At 40.1% G+C, this 17,791-nt stretch overlaps 2 protein-coding genes across 3 annotated transcripts in view; both read left to right on the forward strand.

The window, feature by feature from the left end:
• The first annotated feature begins 343 nt into the window (after positions 1-343).
• On the forward strand, positions 344-5,715 carry CUNH9orf40 (chromosome unknown C9orf40 homolog). The gene is made up of 2 exons (XM_027886287.1): positions 344-700; positions 4,394-5,715. The coding sequence occupies exons 1-2, from the start codon at positions 380-382 to the stop codon at positions 4,550-4,552; spliced, it is 480 nt and encodes a 159-aa protein (XP_027742088.1). The 5' UTR covers positions 344-379; the 3' UTR covers positions 4,553-5,715.
• A 2,596-nt stretch (positions 5,716-8,311) lies between these two features.
• TRPM6 (transient receptor potential cation channel subfamily M member 6) overlaps positions 8,312-17,791 on the forward strand; it is a 92,150-nt gene continuing 82,670 nt past the window's right edge. For both annotated transcript variants that reach the window (XM_027886276.1, XM_027886274.1), the window contains exon 1: positions 8,312-8,596. In XM_027886276.1, coding sequence (XP_027742077.1) covers positions 8,582-8,596 — 15 coding nt within the window. In that variant the 5' untranslated portion in view covers positions 8,312-8,581. The remainder of the gene's footprint in view (positions 8,597-17,791) is intronic.

Raw genomic sequence — 17,791 nt, forward strand, 5'->3', positions numbered from 1 at the left:
TAAAATGGCCTGGGGTTTTTGTTTGTTTGTTTTTTATGCGTTACATTATGAAATCGGTTGCGAAGATAAGGATGGGAAGTTTCACGTCTCTGCGTCCACTTCCCAGTATTTTACAATGTGTGTAATGGACCTGGGCTTTTTTTGGATATTAAAGCTTGCAGCATGACTTGATCCCGCTCGTGTTTGACTCTCCTTTACCGCTGGGGGGTTCCCCGCCGCGGCGCTTCCCGCTCGCTCCTCCCGTGAGGGAGCGCGGCGGGCGCCGCACGCAGCTCCCGGCGGCGGCGGGCGTGGCGCGCATGCGCGTTGTGTGCGCGGCCGCGCTGCCTGTGAGGGTGGAGGTCGCGAGCTGCGCGGAGCGTCCAGCGCGCGGCCCCTCATGCCCAAGCGGCGCGCGGAGCCGCTGATGTGTCACGTGCCCGTGAAGCGGCTCCTGCGCGCGCCGTCCGTGCCGCGCGCGGCCGAGCGGCGGCCCCGGGGCGAGGCGGCGCGCGCCGGCCCCGTCGCCCCGAAGCGGCCGCTGGAGGAGGCGGAGGCGCCGCCGGGGAAGCGGCCCGGGCCCAGCGCCGCCGGGGCCCCGCCGGGGCAGGGGGGCGGCGGAGGGCGGCGGCACGGCCAGCCCGCGGCGCCGCAGGCCGAGCGGGCGGCGAAAGGATGCGCCGGTCGCCAGGGCGAAGAGCAGGCCTCCGCCGCCGCCGAGGTAACGGAGTGGGGCGGGCCGGGCCCCTCGCCTCCGGGGAGGGAAATGGGCGGGCGGTGCCGGCAGCGGCTGAAGCGATACCGCGGGGTGCGGGCGGGCTTCAGCCAGGCACGGCACTGCGGGCCCTTTCTGTGCCTTCCGGGGTTAATCGGCCGTGGGCCTCTTTAAAAAACTTTATGTGCTTTTTTTTTTTTTTTTCCCTTTCTTTTCGTTTTCGAAACGAGAAGTAGCATCCAGCTTTCTCCACTCTATTCTCTTCCTTCCTCCTCCCTCCACCATGGAAAAACTGATGGAAAACAGCATTCCAGGAGTTCCCCGTATTGAGTCTATACTCTGCCTCATCCCTTTGCAACAACGTCCTGAAAGTTTGGAGGGGTTATTGTAGTAGCATTTCTGTTGTGTGAGGGTGAGGGTCAGGCTCATTTACAGCATCAATTTCTTGAACTTCGTGTTTTTCCATTTATTAGCAATACCAAAGCTGCTTTTTAACCAAACATCTGTTGGAGTCGGTGGTTATAGGAAGGGCATCAGTGATTTAATGATCAGGGTACATTGAAATTACTTTTCTGGTTAACTATGAACAGTCTGCGTTCTTTCTGGTTTGACCGTGCTTTACATGACGGTTCAGAAAACATAATTTGGTACCAAGAAAGTTTCAGTTTTCCAAAAATAAAATGCTACGTCAACTTTCTCACTTGTCTAGAAGTTTGATGTATGTAAACTCAATCTGCATCCCACCTGGACCTTTTAAGTAAGACCAGAATATTAAATCAAGTGATACGGAAGTAGCAGAAAGTCTAATCAGGTTGGGTGGACTTTGAATGACAGTTGTAGACTGGTTTTGAGATGTTGGGGCCTTTCGCAGTATAACACTCATCTGTAAAGAAAGTAGTGGCTTTTTCTCTGGCTCTGACTTTTCATGTTTTCTTTGGTACTTGGTTGGTTGGTTGGTTACTGGGTTTTTTTGGTGATGGATGGTAGAATTAGGGCAAAAAGGAAAATTTGAGGAAGAATTCTATGTCCTGTGAAAATTATACAGCCTTTTTAGGTTGTGCCTTTTAAACAGGAATCTTTTTCTGAAGGGGGAACAAGTGTGTTTTGAAGCATAGCAATTAAACAAATTAGGCAAACCTCTGAAGAGCAGTTTAACTCCATCACAGATATAATGCTGGATTATTTACTTATCCGTAGGGTTATCTGGCATAGTTTTTGTAAGCTTTAGCAGTGGTAGGAAGACGAGAAACCTCTTGAATGTCCACACACCAAAGAGTATTAATCTGTATAAAATATTTTGTAGGACTGTATTTTTAACAGGCTGTTTCTAAGTACAGTATTATATAAAAAGTCTTCTAGTTTTAAAATAAAGCTTGGTTAGCACCTGAGGCAAGAATGTTTCTTCCAGTGTTTTCCTCCCCATATATTTTAAATCTTTTATAAAGATATTTCTGATGATGATTTTTACATCTTTCTAAAAATACAGTAATTTCACACTGTTGAAGTTTAAAGCAATTCCAATTATATTACAGTTGGCCAGAGAAGAAATATTATCTTAATTTTATTTGCAAGCCCACTTTTGCAACTAGAGTTGGAACACTAGTCCTTAAAAATTAAACAACTTAGTCCATAGAGGCTGAGCATTTGTATCTCTGACCTTGCTACATGTCGCCTATCTTGATAAAATTTATTCTCAAAATGTATGTTGAAACCTATGAGCTGAATATGAATATTTGATTCTTTACTTTGCCTTTTAGGTGTGAATGTTTAGCATTTGTGCCTGTCTTTTGTACTTGATCGTTTTTTTTCATTTTCTCACTGAATCTGGGAGTTACCAATACACTGAAATAATGCTCTGTAGACTTGAATAGTCTTGAGTTTCATCAAGCATGTAGTCTGAGTCCAAAATTTAAAGTATGCATATTTTTTGTTTATGAAGCTTTAGATTCTAGTCACTTTGAAACAAACATGCAGTCATTTACTCTGTGCATACGAAGTACAGGATTCTGTTTTTAAGTATTTAGCTCTCGGCATGAGCAGAAACTTATTAAAATGTAAAGAGGGTTCAGATTAAACATATGTGAGTATTTGCAAAGGTAGTTGACAGTTTCTGAAACTCTGGTGGTGGAGATTTTTTTCAAAGAATTTGTTTGCCATCTGTCTTGCACAGTTCTGTGTGAGTGAGGCTGCTTAGTTTGGAATACAGACTGGAAAACCATCCCTTCCACACGTTGTTGATTGTTTTCAATGCTATGCAGTACACTGGCACTATATAATTTAACTGGTTTTGGTTTCAATTCCCATTAATGGGAATGTTTGTTATTTGTTATTTTCTGAAGACAGTCTTTTCCCAGTGAGCAAATTCACATTAGAAGTATCCTACAGGCACAGAGCCATCTTCCTGCTGTGAAACATCAGCACCTTTCATCCTCTCTTAATTATTATAGGTCTTGAGTAATGCAGGGTTTTGCAGTAGAAACAGGATACTTAGTACAACAGGTTGTATACAGTTCAGGAGAAGTCTCTGTGGTAAAAAAAACAGAAAAATGTTTTCTTTAACTGGGCAGTATGGTGAATTTACATGTGTCTCTCTTTTGGGAAGTGGGAAGAAGCATAATTTTTTGGTACGTGAGACGGTATAGGGATGATACTGCTATTTTTTGAATGTTACATTTTTTTATTCTGTGGCAAAGCCAGCAGACAAGTCATGAATATTTTCAAGAGCCATACTGTAGAGACCCAGAGAAGTTGGGTGCATACACCACCCCTCCAGACCACACTATGGTCTGAGAAATACTGGAACAGTTATACCAGCTTATTTGTTAACACTTGTTACAGCTGAGACAGTAAAATATTTTAAAATTCTAATTGTATGCTAGAAAAATGCAAACCAATATTATATGGAAATTAATTATTTTAGATTTGTAGGAGTATTTACTATTTTTAAATATCAGAAGAAAATACATATTCAAGACCTAAGGAATGACTTAAGAATTCCTCTTCATCTTTTTATCATGTCCATAGAAAAGTGCACAGATTGGCCACTGTTCATAACAATGATATGGTTATAAACAGGCAGCATGTTTTCTAATAGACATTTAAAACAATTTTTTTAAAAAATGTAATTCCATAGTAAAATATTAGATAAATACATGTTGCTCCAAGATTTTTCTGATACTACTTTCCGATTCTTGAACTTTTCTCTCTTGAGTATGAAATTTAGACACAGAAAAGAAGAGACAAAATGTGGTTTAAACACTGTGCAATGCTTTATTTATCTTGCAGTTGTCATCATCTGAGTTGATGTAAAGTAGGTAAATACTTTCTTCTGAATGTTTTAAATGTGCCTGAAATTTGCATACAGTTATGAGAAGAAAAAGCAGTTAGCAGTTTATGTATGCAAAGTCCAATAATTGCACAAGTTTACAGTATTTTTCTATACAAAAGTTGTAAGTTGATGAAATTGGTGCGGTTATGAAAGTATTTCACAGAGGTTGTGTGACAGTTCTTTGCAAGAGTATTTAAAAAGGCAGAATAAATTGTGATTTACTTCAAAATACTAAAATTTTAAGAACTGTTAATATAGAACAGCTGTGTAAGTCCTCCTTGTTTTAGTTTCTTGCATAAAAAATTTCTTTTTACTGCTGGGATACACATTAATGTTTTTTTATCTCTTTGTCTATTTGTCTCTTTTCAAAGCAAGAAGAAGAATTCTGTCCGTATAACTCATTCCTGTATTGGAGAACACCACTGCCCACTATTGATTTGTCTGATATTCAGAACCTAGTTGAGGAGACTCCATCAAACATTAGAACTTCTTCGAAGACTGATACCACAGAGACTGAAATGGAAACCTGAGCAGTTGTTTCATAGCTGTACATCTACTTGCTGGAAACTTGTTTCCAGTGGGATTCAGGTTTTGTTACTTGGCTGAAAAATAAGCATGCTTATGTGGTATTGAAGAAACTGTTGTGGCAGTCTGCAAAAGCAAGTCTGAGTTGCCTAAGTGAATGGGATAATCGGCATTATAGTAAGCTCTCTGGAGGTGTGCAGTATATGGAGGAGGCTATGATGCCTAACAAGAATACTTGAAAACAGGGAAGAAGACTAAAAGAAGAACACAGAAAGTTAGAACTTTGGGGTGCATTTGAAAGAAACAAATGGATATTTTACATGTCAAAGGGAAATGGAAAATCATTTTATCTGTCCTGAACAAAAAGATGTAACTGTGGTACCTGAATGTGAAATATTTAACATGTGAATTTATCATAAAGCACATGAACTGTAGTGATTTTTTTTCTGTGTAATAGCTAAGCCAAAAAATAAGATTTTATCAAGACTAGACAAAACATTCCCTCTTCTATGCAAACCAAAAAATTGTGTGGCAGAGAGGGGGAAGGAAAAGGGGATATTTTCTTCTGTAAGCTGCCATTCTTCTGAAAGTTTTTCACATTCTCATTGTGGAAAAGTTTTTGTATTTTCTTTCTTTAATATTATGCATAATAGTTGGCACCCATCTTTTAGGGTTGTGGTCCATTCTTGGATTACTGCTATTCTTAGTCTTTGTGACATTAGCTCTGAACCAGTTGGTAGCATCTAAATGGCAGGTTTGTGCAGATGTGTCAAACAAAGTTAATGCAATATTAAATTACCGCATACACTTTTTCAGACTTTACTGACTGAGGAGTAGTTTTTGCAGAGACTATGAATTTTTGCAGAAATTTTTTACCGAAGTTCATAGAATTAGTGGTTTTTACTGTGAAATATGAACGTAATGCTTGTGATTTGCAATTTATTTACGAATTGAAGTACAGTTAGACATACGTGTCTTTAATATAATAGACCGAAGTTTTATGGGAAGACTGTTACATTTTGCAAATCTGATATGTCTTTGAGGATAGAAAACATTGTATTTTTTCTGGAATCATCATTAAAGAAGGCAACTTTTGAATTTTATTTTCTTTTTGATAGCGCATTTGCTAAAGGACAATAAAGTTTTACCTGCATGTGTTTGAAAACTTTGGGACTATTACTGTGTGAAGTTCTTGACTTTATTTCTTAAAATTTTTGCTTCTGTAACTTCATTGATTTGTTAGGTCTTTTTTGCTTAAAATAGTCATCTTGTTAGCTTTCTTGGTAAACATTTGGAAACTTTTTTCCAGTATAGGTATCTTTATTTGTTTATTGCATATTCATTTAGCTTGTTAGAGTCTCTGAATACCTGCTGAAGAAAGAACGAGGCTAAGTGACTCAAGCATTTCACGATGCTTCTTTGGATATGGTTCTACCTTCTGTTAGGTTAGCTGGATACATATTTGGACAATATGTATTTTTCTGAAGACATTTTTAACATTTAAGTCCAAATGCATCGACTTGTCTTAGGAGATACTTGAAAATTTTTTTCAAAAACCTTTTCTGGTAAGAATGCAACTGCTATTTCATGTTTACTCTAACCAATACAAATTAGTGAAGAAACAGATTCATTAATTTGTTGAGGTGTTTGGTTTGGTTACATTACTTAGGATTTTTTTACCCTCGATATTATGTGCGTTCCTATGTTTGTGGGGTTTAAAATATTTCATACCATCCAGTATTGTGAGGATGCAGGATTTTGCATTATTAGCTAGTATCTTTGCAGCACACTGTAGTCACTTAAAATCTGCTTGGAGGTTCATACACAGTAAGTATGTCCTAGCAATAGACTGCATTTTAGTGTTAAATCTGTCTGTCCGCTCTACTCATGGGACAGGAGATGTGTCTTTGAAATACATATTTGATCTATTCCATAACAAAAAAAAAAAAAATCCTTTAAAACAAATTAAGCTTGCAATGTGTTGTAGGTTGTGTGTTTACTTCATTTGCAATTATGCTGTAGGCAAGCACTTTCGTCTTAGTTTGTTCCAGTTGTGGACTCCGTAATGGGCTGGAATGTTACGGTTACTTTTGGAGCATTTGCTAAGCTGATTAATTTTTTCCATTCATCTGTTTGCAAATAGAGGTAAATTTAAAAGCCTTGGAAAACTTTTTGAAATTACTCTTGAGAGTTTGGGTTATGCAAAAGGCTGGGCAAGGTAATGGGGACTGATGGTAGGTTACATAAACTTTGCTGTAGAGCTGACAAAAGCTGTGATTGAGAAATTACATTTCTTGGTGTCTGGTGTCTCCAGATGCCATGTATCACTGTGAACTATCAAAATCCTGGCCTTGACTTTTGACTCCATTCTTCTAGAGACCTTTTGTTCAAAAGCTGTATAAAAACTATATGTCAGCTTAAGATGTTTTAATTTGCGTATGCATTAACACTCAGGGACAAGAAAATGTTCTTTTAAAATAAATGTCAGCACAAGTCCTGAGACAATTCATTAGCTACATACTAACTGACAGTCTTAATTTGATGTTTTTAAATTTCAGGGAAAAAAATCTTTTATATTCTCCTACCTGGGAGTTTGCTATTCTTTAAAATATTTCTCTCTAAAAGGAAAACCTCTCATCACAAGGATAACTACCTAGACACCGCCCAAATTGATAAGGGCGATGCATCTGCAAGTAGCATAGTAAATGTACGGGCATAATAAGAAGTCAGATGCTTGAGTTGAATATGCTTGAGGGCAGATTTAAACAGCAAAGTAGTATGCATGTCTTGGTAAATTTTCTGCATCATTCTAAACTTGAGGCCTGTTGTACACTGTCTGATTTGTGTTTACTGAAGGCCTGCTTTATAGTTATGGTTCCCAAGATAGATAAGCCTCTGGGAGAAGCTTAAAGCTCAGTCCAAATCAGGAAAGTGAAGAACTGCTATGAAAAACAGGTTGCTCAAATAACCATGTGTTGGGTAAAAGTAGACTGTCATAGAAAGAAAGGAATAAAAAAATTGGGTAATGGAAGGTAGGTGATGATGAAGTAGTGCAGCCTATGTGTGCAAGTATAGTTGGCCAGCAGATCAATTACAAGAAGTAATATTTTCAGCATTAGCTCCAGGACAGCAACAGTACACTAATTTAAATATGAATATCAACAGTAAATTTATTAGGTTTCTCAGTGTTTTGACAGTTGATGTTTTTTCCTGTTGGCAAGGCAAAGAATTTAGTGGACAATAAAAAAGCACATGCTTATGTATACAGGTTGTTGGAAAGTCCACAGGGTGCTTCATGAAGAAGATAAAGAGTGCAAATGTATATATGTGTTTCCAGGTGACAACAAAGATAATTAATGTCCAGCATTTGCCATCATGTTCTGTTTACAGCAAATTTTTCGTGGGGAATTCATGTACACTTTTGTGAAAGCATCTCACAACTGCTGCACTAAGAGGTGTTAGACTGCAGAGACTCACTGTTTGCTGCAGCAAAACTTAGCCTCAAACATTTCATAATAATTAGTATGACTGGGCTGGCTTAATTATTTCCACGGCTACAGTTATAACCTTGACTCTCTAGGTGGCAATACACATACACAGTAAGTTGCAGTGAATCTGAAAAAAATGGTTTGGGTATGCTTTTATTCTGAACTGCTACTGAAAATTCAAGCAGTGACATCATGAATGCTAATCATTTCCTTACTGTGATACATAAATAAAGGCAGATCAAGTCACAAGTTCCTGATCATAAGGTGACACAAGATTTTCAGCATAACTAGAGTAAAAACATCGTTGCAAGAATTTTTGATTCATCTCTTAATTATCTCTGCAAGTCCCTTCCCTGGAAAAAAATAACACCAAAACAAAAGCAAGCAACCAAATCCAATTATCAGTTTAGTACACGGGAATCTGTTGACACTGCTTCATAGCACTGTTTCCTTTAGTCAGAACTGGGGAACAAGATTTTTCTGATTGTGTGTTGGATGGAAACCTTGGTCGGTGGCTGAAGGCTACTTGAACTGTAAAATGATAATATGAGGAAGAAAAAGGTAAGTGGTAATTCATAAAAAACTAACTCATAAAGAAGTATTTAAATGTTTGTATATATAAGTAACAATATATTTGATGTGTATGAGGAATTTTCAAATAGGGTTTTTCTAGTAGTATTAAAATTCCTAATTCATGTTTTTTGTATTAGAGAATTTGATGTTGATGTATAGTATTTTTTAACAGTCTATTTTAATTGCTGTTGCATTTGTAAGTGAACTCGTTAATTGTTAATAAGTACATTTTAAATACTCCTGGTAAAAAAAATAGTGTTCATGACTTTTTAGTCACTTCTAAGGACTTAAAAATCATTGTTCTTTCTTCTCTTAAAGCCCTACAGGTAGTAAATAACTTTTTCCATTCCTGAAGGGAAAAGATAATTTTCTTAAAAGTGGTATGTTACCATTACCAGGAGAAAAAAATGTGAAAGCAGAATGGAGGCAAAGTAAATTTTTGTGAAGTGTCAAATGCCCCTTTCTGCTTTATGCTGGATGTTTCCTTTTGATGCTTCAACTTGTAGAATATGAAAAATTGCTTTCAGTTTCTTTTAATTCCTGGAATTTAAAAAAACCTAATTTTGTTTCTGATTGCATGATTATTAAGTAAGAAGTATTTTGGCTTAAACTATCAAAATCCTTTGGTTTCATGATTGTTAATTCGTAACTGCAGTGCTGTAACACTGTGTTACAGTAACAAAGTGTTGCATCTGAGTATCAGATAATAGTTTTTCTACTTTAAGATATTGGAGAAACTTGTGGTTGAAAAGAGGAAAATCTACTTCAGACAAACCTCTGTATTTCCAAATGTGTAATGTGCAAATACAGGGACAACAAAGATAGCTTTTAATTGTTTGACTTGTAAAAATAATTCAAAAGTATTGTGAAATATGGTATGGTATGAGAAGGAAAGGTATGGATAACAGGCAAAAACTGTTTATACTTTGGACACACCAAACCCAGAGAGTAAATATCAAAGTACCTTAAATTTCTAAGACAGCTCAGTGCTTCAGGAAGAAATTGTGCTGGATTTGGTGTCCAGTATGGTGGCATTTTTTCCTTAGAGTCCATACATGCAGTGCAAGGTGTCCAAAGTGCTTTAAGTGCTACAGCTTATTACTCGAGTCCCTTTGAGTCAAAGAGATACTGAGTCTGCTTACTCTCCTACTTGCTTTTATGCCAACAAATAGTGTAAAAGGTAGAAGAGGCTCCCTGTTATTTTTCTTTCTCATTATTTTGACCCCTGAGACAGGTTCTCGTACTTGCATTTCAATGCATTCCATTCTTTTTATGTTGTGCAGTTTATTTCTGAATATCTTGGACTGTCAGTGCTAACTAGTCCAATCACAAATTATTTTGGGATTTCTGTTTTACCTTTTTTCAGGTGGTGTCAAACTGAGGTCAGAATTGCTAATTTGTAAAGACCAGTCATTTCAATAACAAATTCAGTAATCAAAACTCTCTAACTCAAATTCCTTAGACCGCATTCTGTGTTGATTACCAGCCTCTGTGACTGACTTAAAGGAGTAATAAAAATGCATTATTAGATTTTCAGTAACCAAAATTAGAAACACTTTGCTTCTTAAAATGTTTGAAGTTCTCTAATCTAGTACTGTTTTACTAGAGATTATAGTAGTGGAATTTGATTTTTTGAGATGTATTCTGATTTGCAGTTTTCTAATCACAGAGTATTAATTCTATAGAGGATTTGTGCTTTCAGGACAGTGAGCAGTAACTCGGCTAATCTTTGCAAGAGCAGGTCCTTTTTTTTATTTTAAGTCTCAAGTAGTCAAGGAAACAACAGTATTTTAGTGTGTTTTCTTAAAAAAATTAAAGGTCTGTTTGATTATATTTTTAAAAAATAATTAGTCATACCAATTTGAGCCAAGGATGCAACCAACTTGTTTCTTCCTCTAGGCTGCTCAGTTTTTCCTCAGAAAGGAAAAATACTTCAAATGTTTTCATATGAGGTAACAAACTCCTTAATTTCCTGAATAGAAATAAGCTTAAATTTACTTTATATTCCTTTTAGAAATCTAGGCACCTAAAGGTGAAATTAGAGCAGCCAGCAACACTCAGCCAAGTTAATGTTTGAAGATTTATGTTTTGGTGTATTTTTGTCCTTTATTATGGGCTAGTTCCTCAAAACACAGCCTGAAAACAATCATAACAGCACTCTGCCTAGCTGACACCATCATCTCAATTTGACTTACTTTACTGTGGTCGACTGCCTGCTGATTTCAGGAGGGGGTGGTCAGTGCCATGCCCTGCAGGCCAGGCTCATAGGGTGAATCCATACATGGTCAGTTGCTTCTTGTGCCATGGCTTTGCCATCAGGCTCTGCCTGATGGGAACCCTCAAATCCAGACCTCGCAATTGCTGGATTAGCCTGTGAAAACCGAAAGTCAAGTGTGTGTGACTACCTTTTTTCTTAGAGAAGCACAGTACCCCCTGTATGTTCATCACGGCTTAGGTAAATAATTTTTGGTTAGTTCAAAATAAAGAGGTCATGTGGATAACTTTCTTTTTTTCACTCTAAAGCAGAAAGATTTTTGATTGTCTCCTTTAAAGCTCAAAGCATTTGCTTTGACAGATCTTTGAGAACGAATACTGACACAAGCCCCTTTCTAGTTCTGTCTTCTCTATAGTGCCTGCGAGAAAGATGTCATAGAATCAGAATGTTAAGGGTTTGGAATGGACCTTAAAGATCATCTAGTCCCAACATCTCCCACCATGGGCAGGGACACCTCCCACAAGACCAGATTGCTCAAGGCCCCATCCAAACAGGCTTTGAACACTGCCAGGGTTGTGGCAATCACAACATGCCTGTGCAGCTTGTTTCAGTGTCTTACCACCCACAGAGTAAAAAATTTCTTCCTAATATCTAACCTAAATTTCCCCTTTCAGTTAGTACCCCTTTCTCCTTGTCCTGTCTCCACAGTTCCTCATGAAGAGTCCCTCTCCAACTTCTCTGTAGGTCCCCTTTAGATACCAAAAGGTTGCTGTGAGGTCTCCACGTAATATTCTCTTCTCCAGGCTGAACAGCCCCAACTCTCTCATAGGGTTGGTGTTCCAGTCCTCTTACCAGCCTCATGGCCCTCCTCTGGACTTGATTAAACAGTTCTGTGTCCTTCTTATGGGGGCACCAGAACTGGACACAGACTCCAGGTAGGTTCTCATAAGAGCAGAGAGGAAGAATCACTTCCTTTGGCCTGCTGGCTGCACTTGTTTTGATGCAGCCCAGGATCTGGTTGGCTTTCTGGGCTGTGAGCACATGTTGCTGGCTCATGGTGAACTTTTTGTCAACCACCCCCATGTCTTTCTTCACAGGGCTGTTCTCAATCACTTCTGCCGTCAACCAGATGTGCCTGGGGTTGCCACAACCCAGGTTGTTTTGTTGAACTTAATGAGGTTTGCCTCAGCACACCTTTCAAGCCTGTCCAGGTCCCTCTGGATGGCCTCCCTGCCCTTCAGGGTGTCAACTGCACCGCACAACTTGTTGCCATCAGCAAACTTGCTGAGAGTGCAGTCAATTCCACTGTCCATGTCATTGACAACGATTTTGAACAGTATCAACCCCAGCACCAAACCCACGTATACTGTGTCTAGTATGGGGAAAAAAAAAAAAAAAGGTGGGAAAACGAAATAGAGATTTTGAAAACAGTTTTAAATGAGGATTTGAGAGCTCCAGGGTCACATCTGGAAAACATGTCACTGAAGAATCCATATGCCTGTCATTTAACTCAGTCTAGGGAGCTTAAAAGTCAGACAGAGTTCAAATTTTTTAGAGGTACTTTGAAAGATGATGCATTTGAAAAATCTGTTAATTACTCTGAGGGATCCAAGGGACGACAGAGCAAACTGAAGACAGGCAGTGTTCTCTGAGACTATTGTACGAAACCCTCAAGACTGCTTATTCTTAGAAGTAGGAATTGTGCTATTGGTCAAGAAAGACTCCCTAGAAACTTGGAAAATTTTTAAGGTGTTACTGTTAGCTACACATACCATCTAAGGAGTCACTGAATGTTAAGGTAAGAGCCACTGAAGTAGTTATCCTTTGATCCTGCATCTTCCTTGTCCCCACAGCCTGAAAGGAGGCTGTAGTGAACTGGGTGTTCATTTCTTGTTCTGAGCAACAAGATAGGACAAGAGGAAATGGCCTCAAGTTGTGCCAATAGGTTGGATATTAGGGAAAGTTTCTTCACTGAAAGGGTTGCCAAGCATTTGAACAGGCTGCTCAGCGAAGTGGTTGAGTCACTATCCCTAGAGGTTTTCAAAAGATATGTAGATGTGGCACTTCAGTACATTGCTTAGTGGTGGACTTGGCAGTGTTGGGTTAATGGTTGGTTGGTTTTAGAGGTTTTTTCCAATTGACATGATTCTTTGAATTTATTACTGTTGTCCTGCAAAAGTACATTGGGCTCCTCTATCATTCTGAAGGGTTTATTCTCAAGAGAAGGAGGTTCCTACATCTTAAAACTGCCAAACACAGTCCTACACTGAGTCCTTTTGGGGTGCCTTCACTAATTTTCCTACCTCTGTTAAAACTGAGTAACAGAGACTCCAGACAGCATCTGAAATGTTATTTCCCAATTCTGGACTGTGATGTCCTGCTTTAGGAAGTTGGTTTCCATGGCACCATTGCTAGAAGCAAAGAAACTATTCATGACTGTAAGATGGTTCAACTGTACGATTGCATTTTGTTCTTGGGGTCTGCACTGACTTCAAAGGTAATTCAGAACACATTTCAGGATAATTATAGTTGGATATTTGTTACTGTGACCATCAAGTTGGGGAAACCTATCTCACTACATTCCTGTAAACTTACAAACTCTAATAAAAACCTGTAAAAAATAGAATAAGTTCTGCAGACTGTCCTGCTGACTTCAAATAATTCTTCATGTAAATACAATGTCATTACTATTTTGAATGATTTTGAGCCATACTCAGATATCATTAACTACTTCTTGCAACCTCTGGATGATCTGCTTAAAAACTATCAAAAAACCACAAGGCATCCTATGTGTGTATAATTCAATATTCAAAACTCTCCTCTTTCTTGCCTCCTGTTAAAGCACATCTGTGAACCAGTAGATGAGGGACATTGATATGACTCCACTGAGTTTGAAGTGACACATGAGGATCATCGAGTCCAGCTCTTCAGTGAATGGCCCATACAGGGATCAAACCCATGACCTCAGTGTTATTAGCACCATGCTCTAATCAACTGAGCTAAACTCATCCTTGAATCAAAAATTAATTGTATTTTTGATGAGGGAAGTAATGTCCTCTGTTGGCAGATCAGTTTCTAATATCAGTGTGCAGTGGGGAGCAGGAAGGAATTATCCGGAATAATTGGAATATTCACTGCATATTTGCATACTGTGAAATAAACCATAAGTGTGACTTAAGTTCATTCCATGAGGTTGCCTTTTCACAGTGTAGGTAGAAGGGGAAGACCAAGGCAGAAGATTCTGTTCTGTTGTAGTCCAGAATCTGCATGGGTAAAACAAGATTTATATTTTGTGCTTTAAGTGCCACAGTGGCTTTCCACAGCATGCTAAAGCAGAGGCTGAAATAGTCATCATCTGATGAGTGTGTTCAGTGTATCTGCTGCCAGCCTTTGGTGTTCGACTAACTTATGAAGCTTCTTTAATTACGTTGGAAGAGAGAGGTAAATAAGCCTAAAGGCAGGCTGATTTGTTGATGATGATATGGACTGGGGAGAAATCTAGAAGTAGTCTTTACCAATTTAATTCCTTGCTCCTCTCTTTGCTGCATTAACAGTTCTTGAAGGTCTGCTAGGGCACTAAGTCAAAGGTGAAGTTTCGTACATAGTCTTATGAAACTCAGTGCCTTCTGTGTCCTTGGAGATGATGAAACAATGAAACCGGGAGATCTCTCTAAAACAGATTAGTGCATGAGATAGTTTTGGCTTTTACTGGTAGATTCTGCCTGATTAAATGCAATGGATGGGGAAAAAACCCCCACTTTCAGGTACTTCCTGGATATGAGGTATGATCTGACAGAGCATAAGAACAGAGTGAGTATGTGGATCTTTATGCCTTTACAGGTTCCCCGTGGAAACAACAGAAATAAAGCCATTGCTATTTTGATAAGGGTTTCTGTTAAGCATATTATCCTCCTTTAAGAATGCATTTTGGTATGACATTTTTGTACTTTGAAAATAGTGCAATGAATTATACATAAATTAATGTTGTCAGACTTTGACATATATGCATTTCACTTACTTAGGACATGAAAAGCAGGATGTGTGAGGCACTGTTCCTGATGAGTGTTTGAGAAATGAGCTGGCTGCAGTGCTGTTGAGCTGACAGCTTAGACACTGGAAATATAGAACTAACGAAAAAAGAAGCCTAAAGGATGGGCAAGCAAGATAGCACTGATCCCAAGGTAAGTCTGTAGACATAAGATTGATAAGGAGAAAACATCTCAGCAGTTCTGATTTCTAGAGATAACAGGATAACATGAGAGTTATATGGACTTTGAACTACTAAAATGGCTGTTATAAAATATACCACATGTATTTTCCTATCAGTGAAGTGCTGAGGAATTTACAGCATGAGAATTGGTTTATATGGCTTTTCAGAGCAGATATTTAGGTTCTTGTACTAGATTACAAATGATAGAACTTGATTCCAGGGAAGATTGACAATTTCTTATGTTTGAAAAAATCTTCACAACTTAGAAATGGCAGAAACTTCGAATTAAGAAAATACTTGGCAGGCAAATATGTACTCATAGCTGTGTCTCAGTAAGTCCAGTGCACCTGTGTGTGCTGGGATACATGTGTTTCAGGTTTCTTACAGAGTTCAGATTCATATAAAGAGTGGGCATGGGCATTTACTTATTTCATTTATAAACATCACTGATAACTAGCAAATCAAGCTAAAAATGTCTATGCTGACTCAGGATGACTTATTTGAGAAAATTTATTGAAAATAGTATCTTGAAAGGTGTACCTAGGTAAAGAATTATTGTGATGTTCAATACCTGCTAAAAGTTCTAGAAGTCCATTGTGTTATTAGAAACTATAATGCTTTTTTAAGGCCTACTGTGTAGGAAGTACAATATAAAAGTCCAAAGGAAAAATAGAAGCAGTATAAGAAGTAGAAAATCATGTTTGGCAGGGGAGTGAAAGCAATTTTATTATTGTCCTTATCTTTGAAATAATAGTTTATGTGAAACAGCCACTATTTCAAAAGGCCCTGAGACATCCCAAGGACCAAACAGACTTTCCCACTCTGGTGTTTGGGATGCTGCTGAGTTTTTGTGTTTCTTGAACTAAAAGTGAAGTATCTTCTTCCTGGTGCTCACAGAGGCTCTGCTCCCAGACTCCTGCACTGGAACAGCGTGATCCAAAGGCAAGGCTCTCCTATAGGAGACAGGGAGAGAGAGCTGAACACCACAGAGGAAGATGAAACTTGGCTGGGCAGGAAAATTAAAAATGGAGAGACCAGATAATAGGAGAAACATTTAGAAAGAGCAAGTGGATGGGAAATACAGATAAAATCCAGAGGCAGATGGACACTGGAGCTCACAGTCAATACAGTTGTACAACTGAAAGGCAACAAAATAAAAGCAGCAGTAGGCTAGGAGATGAGAGGGCAGAGCTGAGAAACCAAAGAACTGGAGCCTGGCATAGGAAGAGGGTTAGTTCAGTATAAGAGAAGTTGGACATGGAATGAAAAGTGAGGTTTGAGGTAAGTTGGAGAAAATATGAAAGACTGGAAACAAAACTCAGAATAAAGGGAGAATGGTATATGCCTGTTTAATCAGTTTACACTTGATACAACCAGCTATAATTGCTGCAGGTACTTGGTTTGATGGCCATGGTCTTTGAGTTTTCTTTGTGGAAGAAGTGATACAGAAAGTATATGAGGAAGACTAGGAAGATCAAGAACATAAATATTAAAAAATGTGGGTTTATATCCAAATTTCATGACTTTATGAAGACTTTAATTAATACACTGTTCACATCCTATTGTTCACTGCTTGAGTTCACTGTTATGAGGTGTAATACAGCTGTTGTGTTTTTTTCACATTTTGCCTTTAATAATGTTTTGTTTACATATGATTCCAGTGTTTGCAATTCAAGAAAATTGTTGATTTCCTTTTGGGCCTTCCTGTTAGGTTATCATGGGTGCTCTTAACTTATACCACAAATTTACTTTTACAGGACCCTAAAAAATGACCATGATCAAAATTCAAGCCTTGGAGATGAGATGCAGGCAAACCATAGGCAAAACCACATAGGAACATATACTGAGTTCGGGCTATTTAGGATCCGGTTTCCCAGCGTGCGAAAGAACTTGGCAAGGTGGAAGCAAAGCGCCGGTGGGAAACTTGTCCGCGGGGGGCTGCGGAGAAGGTGCTCAGCCCGGCGGGCAGCAGGGAAGGCAGGGCCGGTACGCGGCCGCCTCGCGTAGGGAAGCGTACACCTTCCAGTAGTGGGGGCAGACACGACGAAGCACATGGCTCACAGAGAGCCCGGGGGTAAAGGACGAGCCCCGGGAGCCGCCGCGCCCGCGAGGGCGCCGCCCGCCCGCCCCGCCGCCGCGGGACAAGGATCGCGGACCCGGCGGGCATGGCGGCGTGGCGGGACCTGCTCCTGTCGCCGCTGGGCTCCGTCTGCCGCGGCCGGGAATGGCGGGGCGGCGGCTGGCGCATCCCTCCCCGCGAGCGCGCGGACCCGCAGGTGAGGGCGGCAGCGGGGGCGCCGCTGCTCCCCCCGGGGCGCCGGCGGCTGTAGGCACCCACCGTGCTCGTCCTCGCCTGGGCCACGGCCCCTCCGGCTCTAGAGGGGGCGTGTCGGCGCAGAGCGGGCGGTGGGCGGCTGGCTCCCGGCTGGAGCGCTCTGGTGTCCGTCGGCGTGCGCGGCGCTCGCCGCGTCCTGAGCGGCGTCTGAGCGACCCCGCCAATGGCAACAGGGGCCGGCTGAGAGTCCAGGCGGCTCCGGGAGAGAGCAGATCGGCTAGCTCTCGGCAAATAGAAACCCCCGGGCTACACGGAGCCGTTCCGTCAGGGCTTTGACGTGCTTGTGCCGATACTAATTAGTCCCCTCTGTGCTACTGCAAACGGGGACTTGAGTGATTTTATGCACACACACACATCTACTTGTATTCTAATAGCCATGAAAGGCTTATAACAAAAAATACTGCCCACGCTAAGAGCAGGGCA

Source organism: Empidonax traillii, unplaced genomic scaffold (assembly GCF_003031625.1).
Source record: "Empidonax traillii isolate 1590-97213 ecotype Southwest subspecies unplaced genomic scaffold, ASM303162v1 scaffold183:size818647, whole genome shotgun sequence".
Classification (NCBI taxonomy): Eukaryota; Metazoa; Chordata; class Aves; order Passeriformes; family Tyrannidae; genus Empidonax; species Empidonax traillii.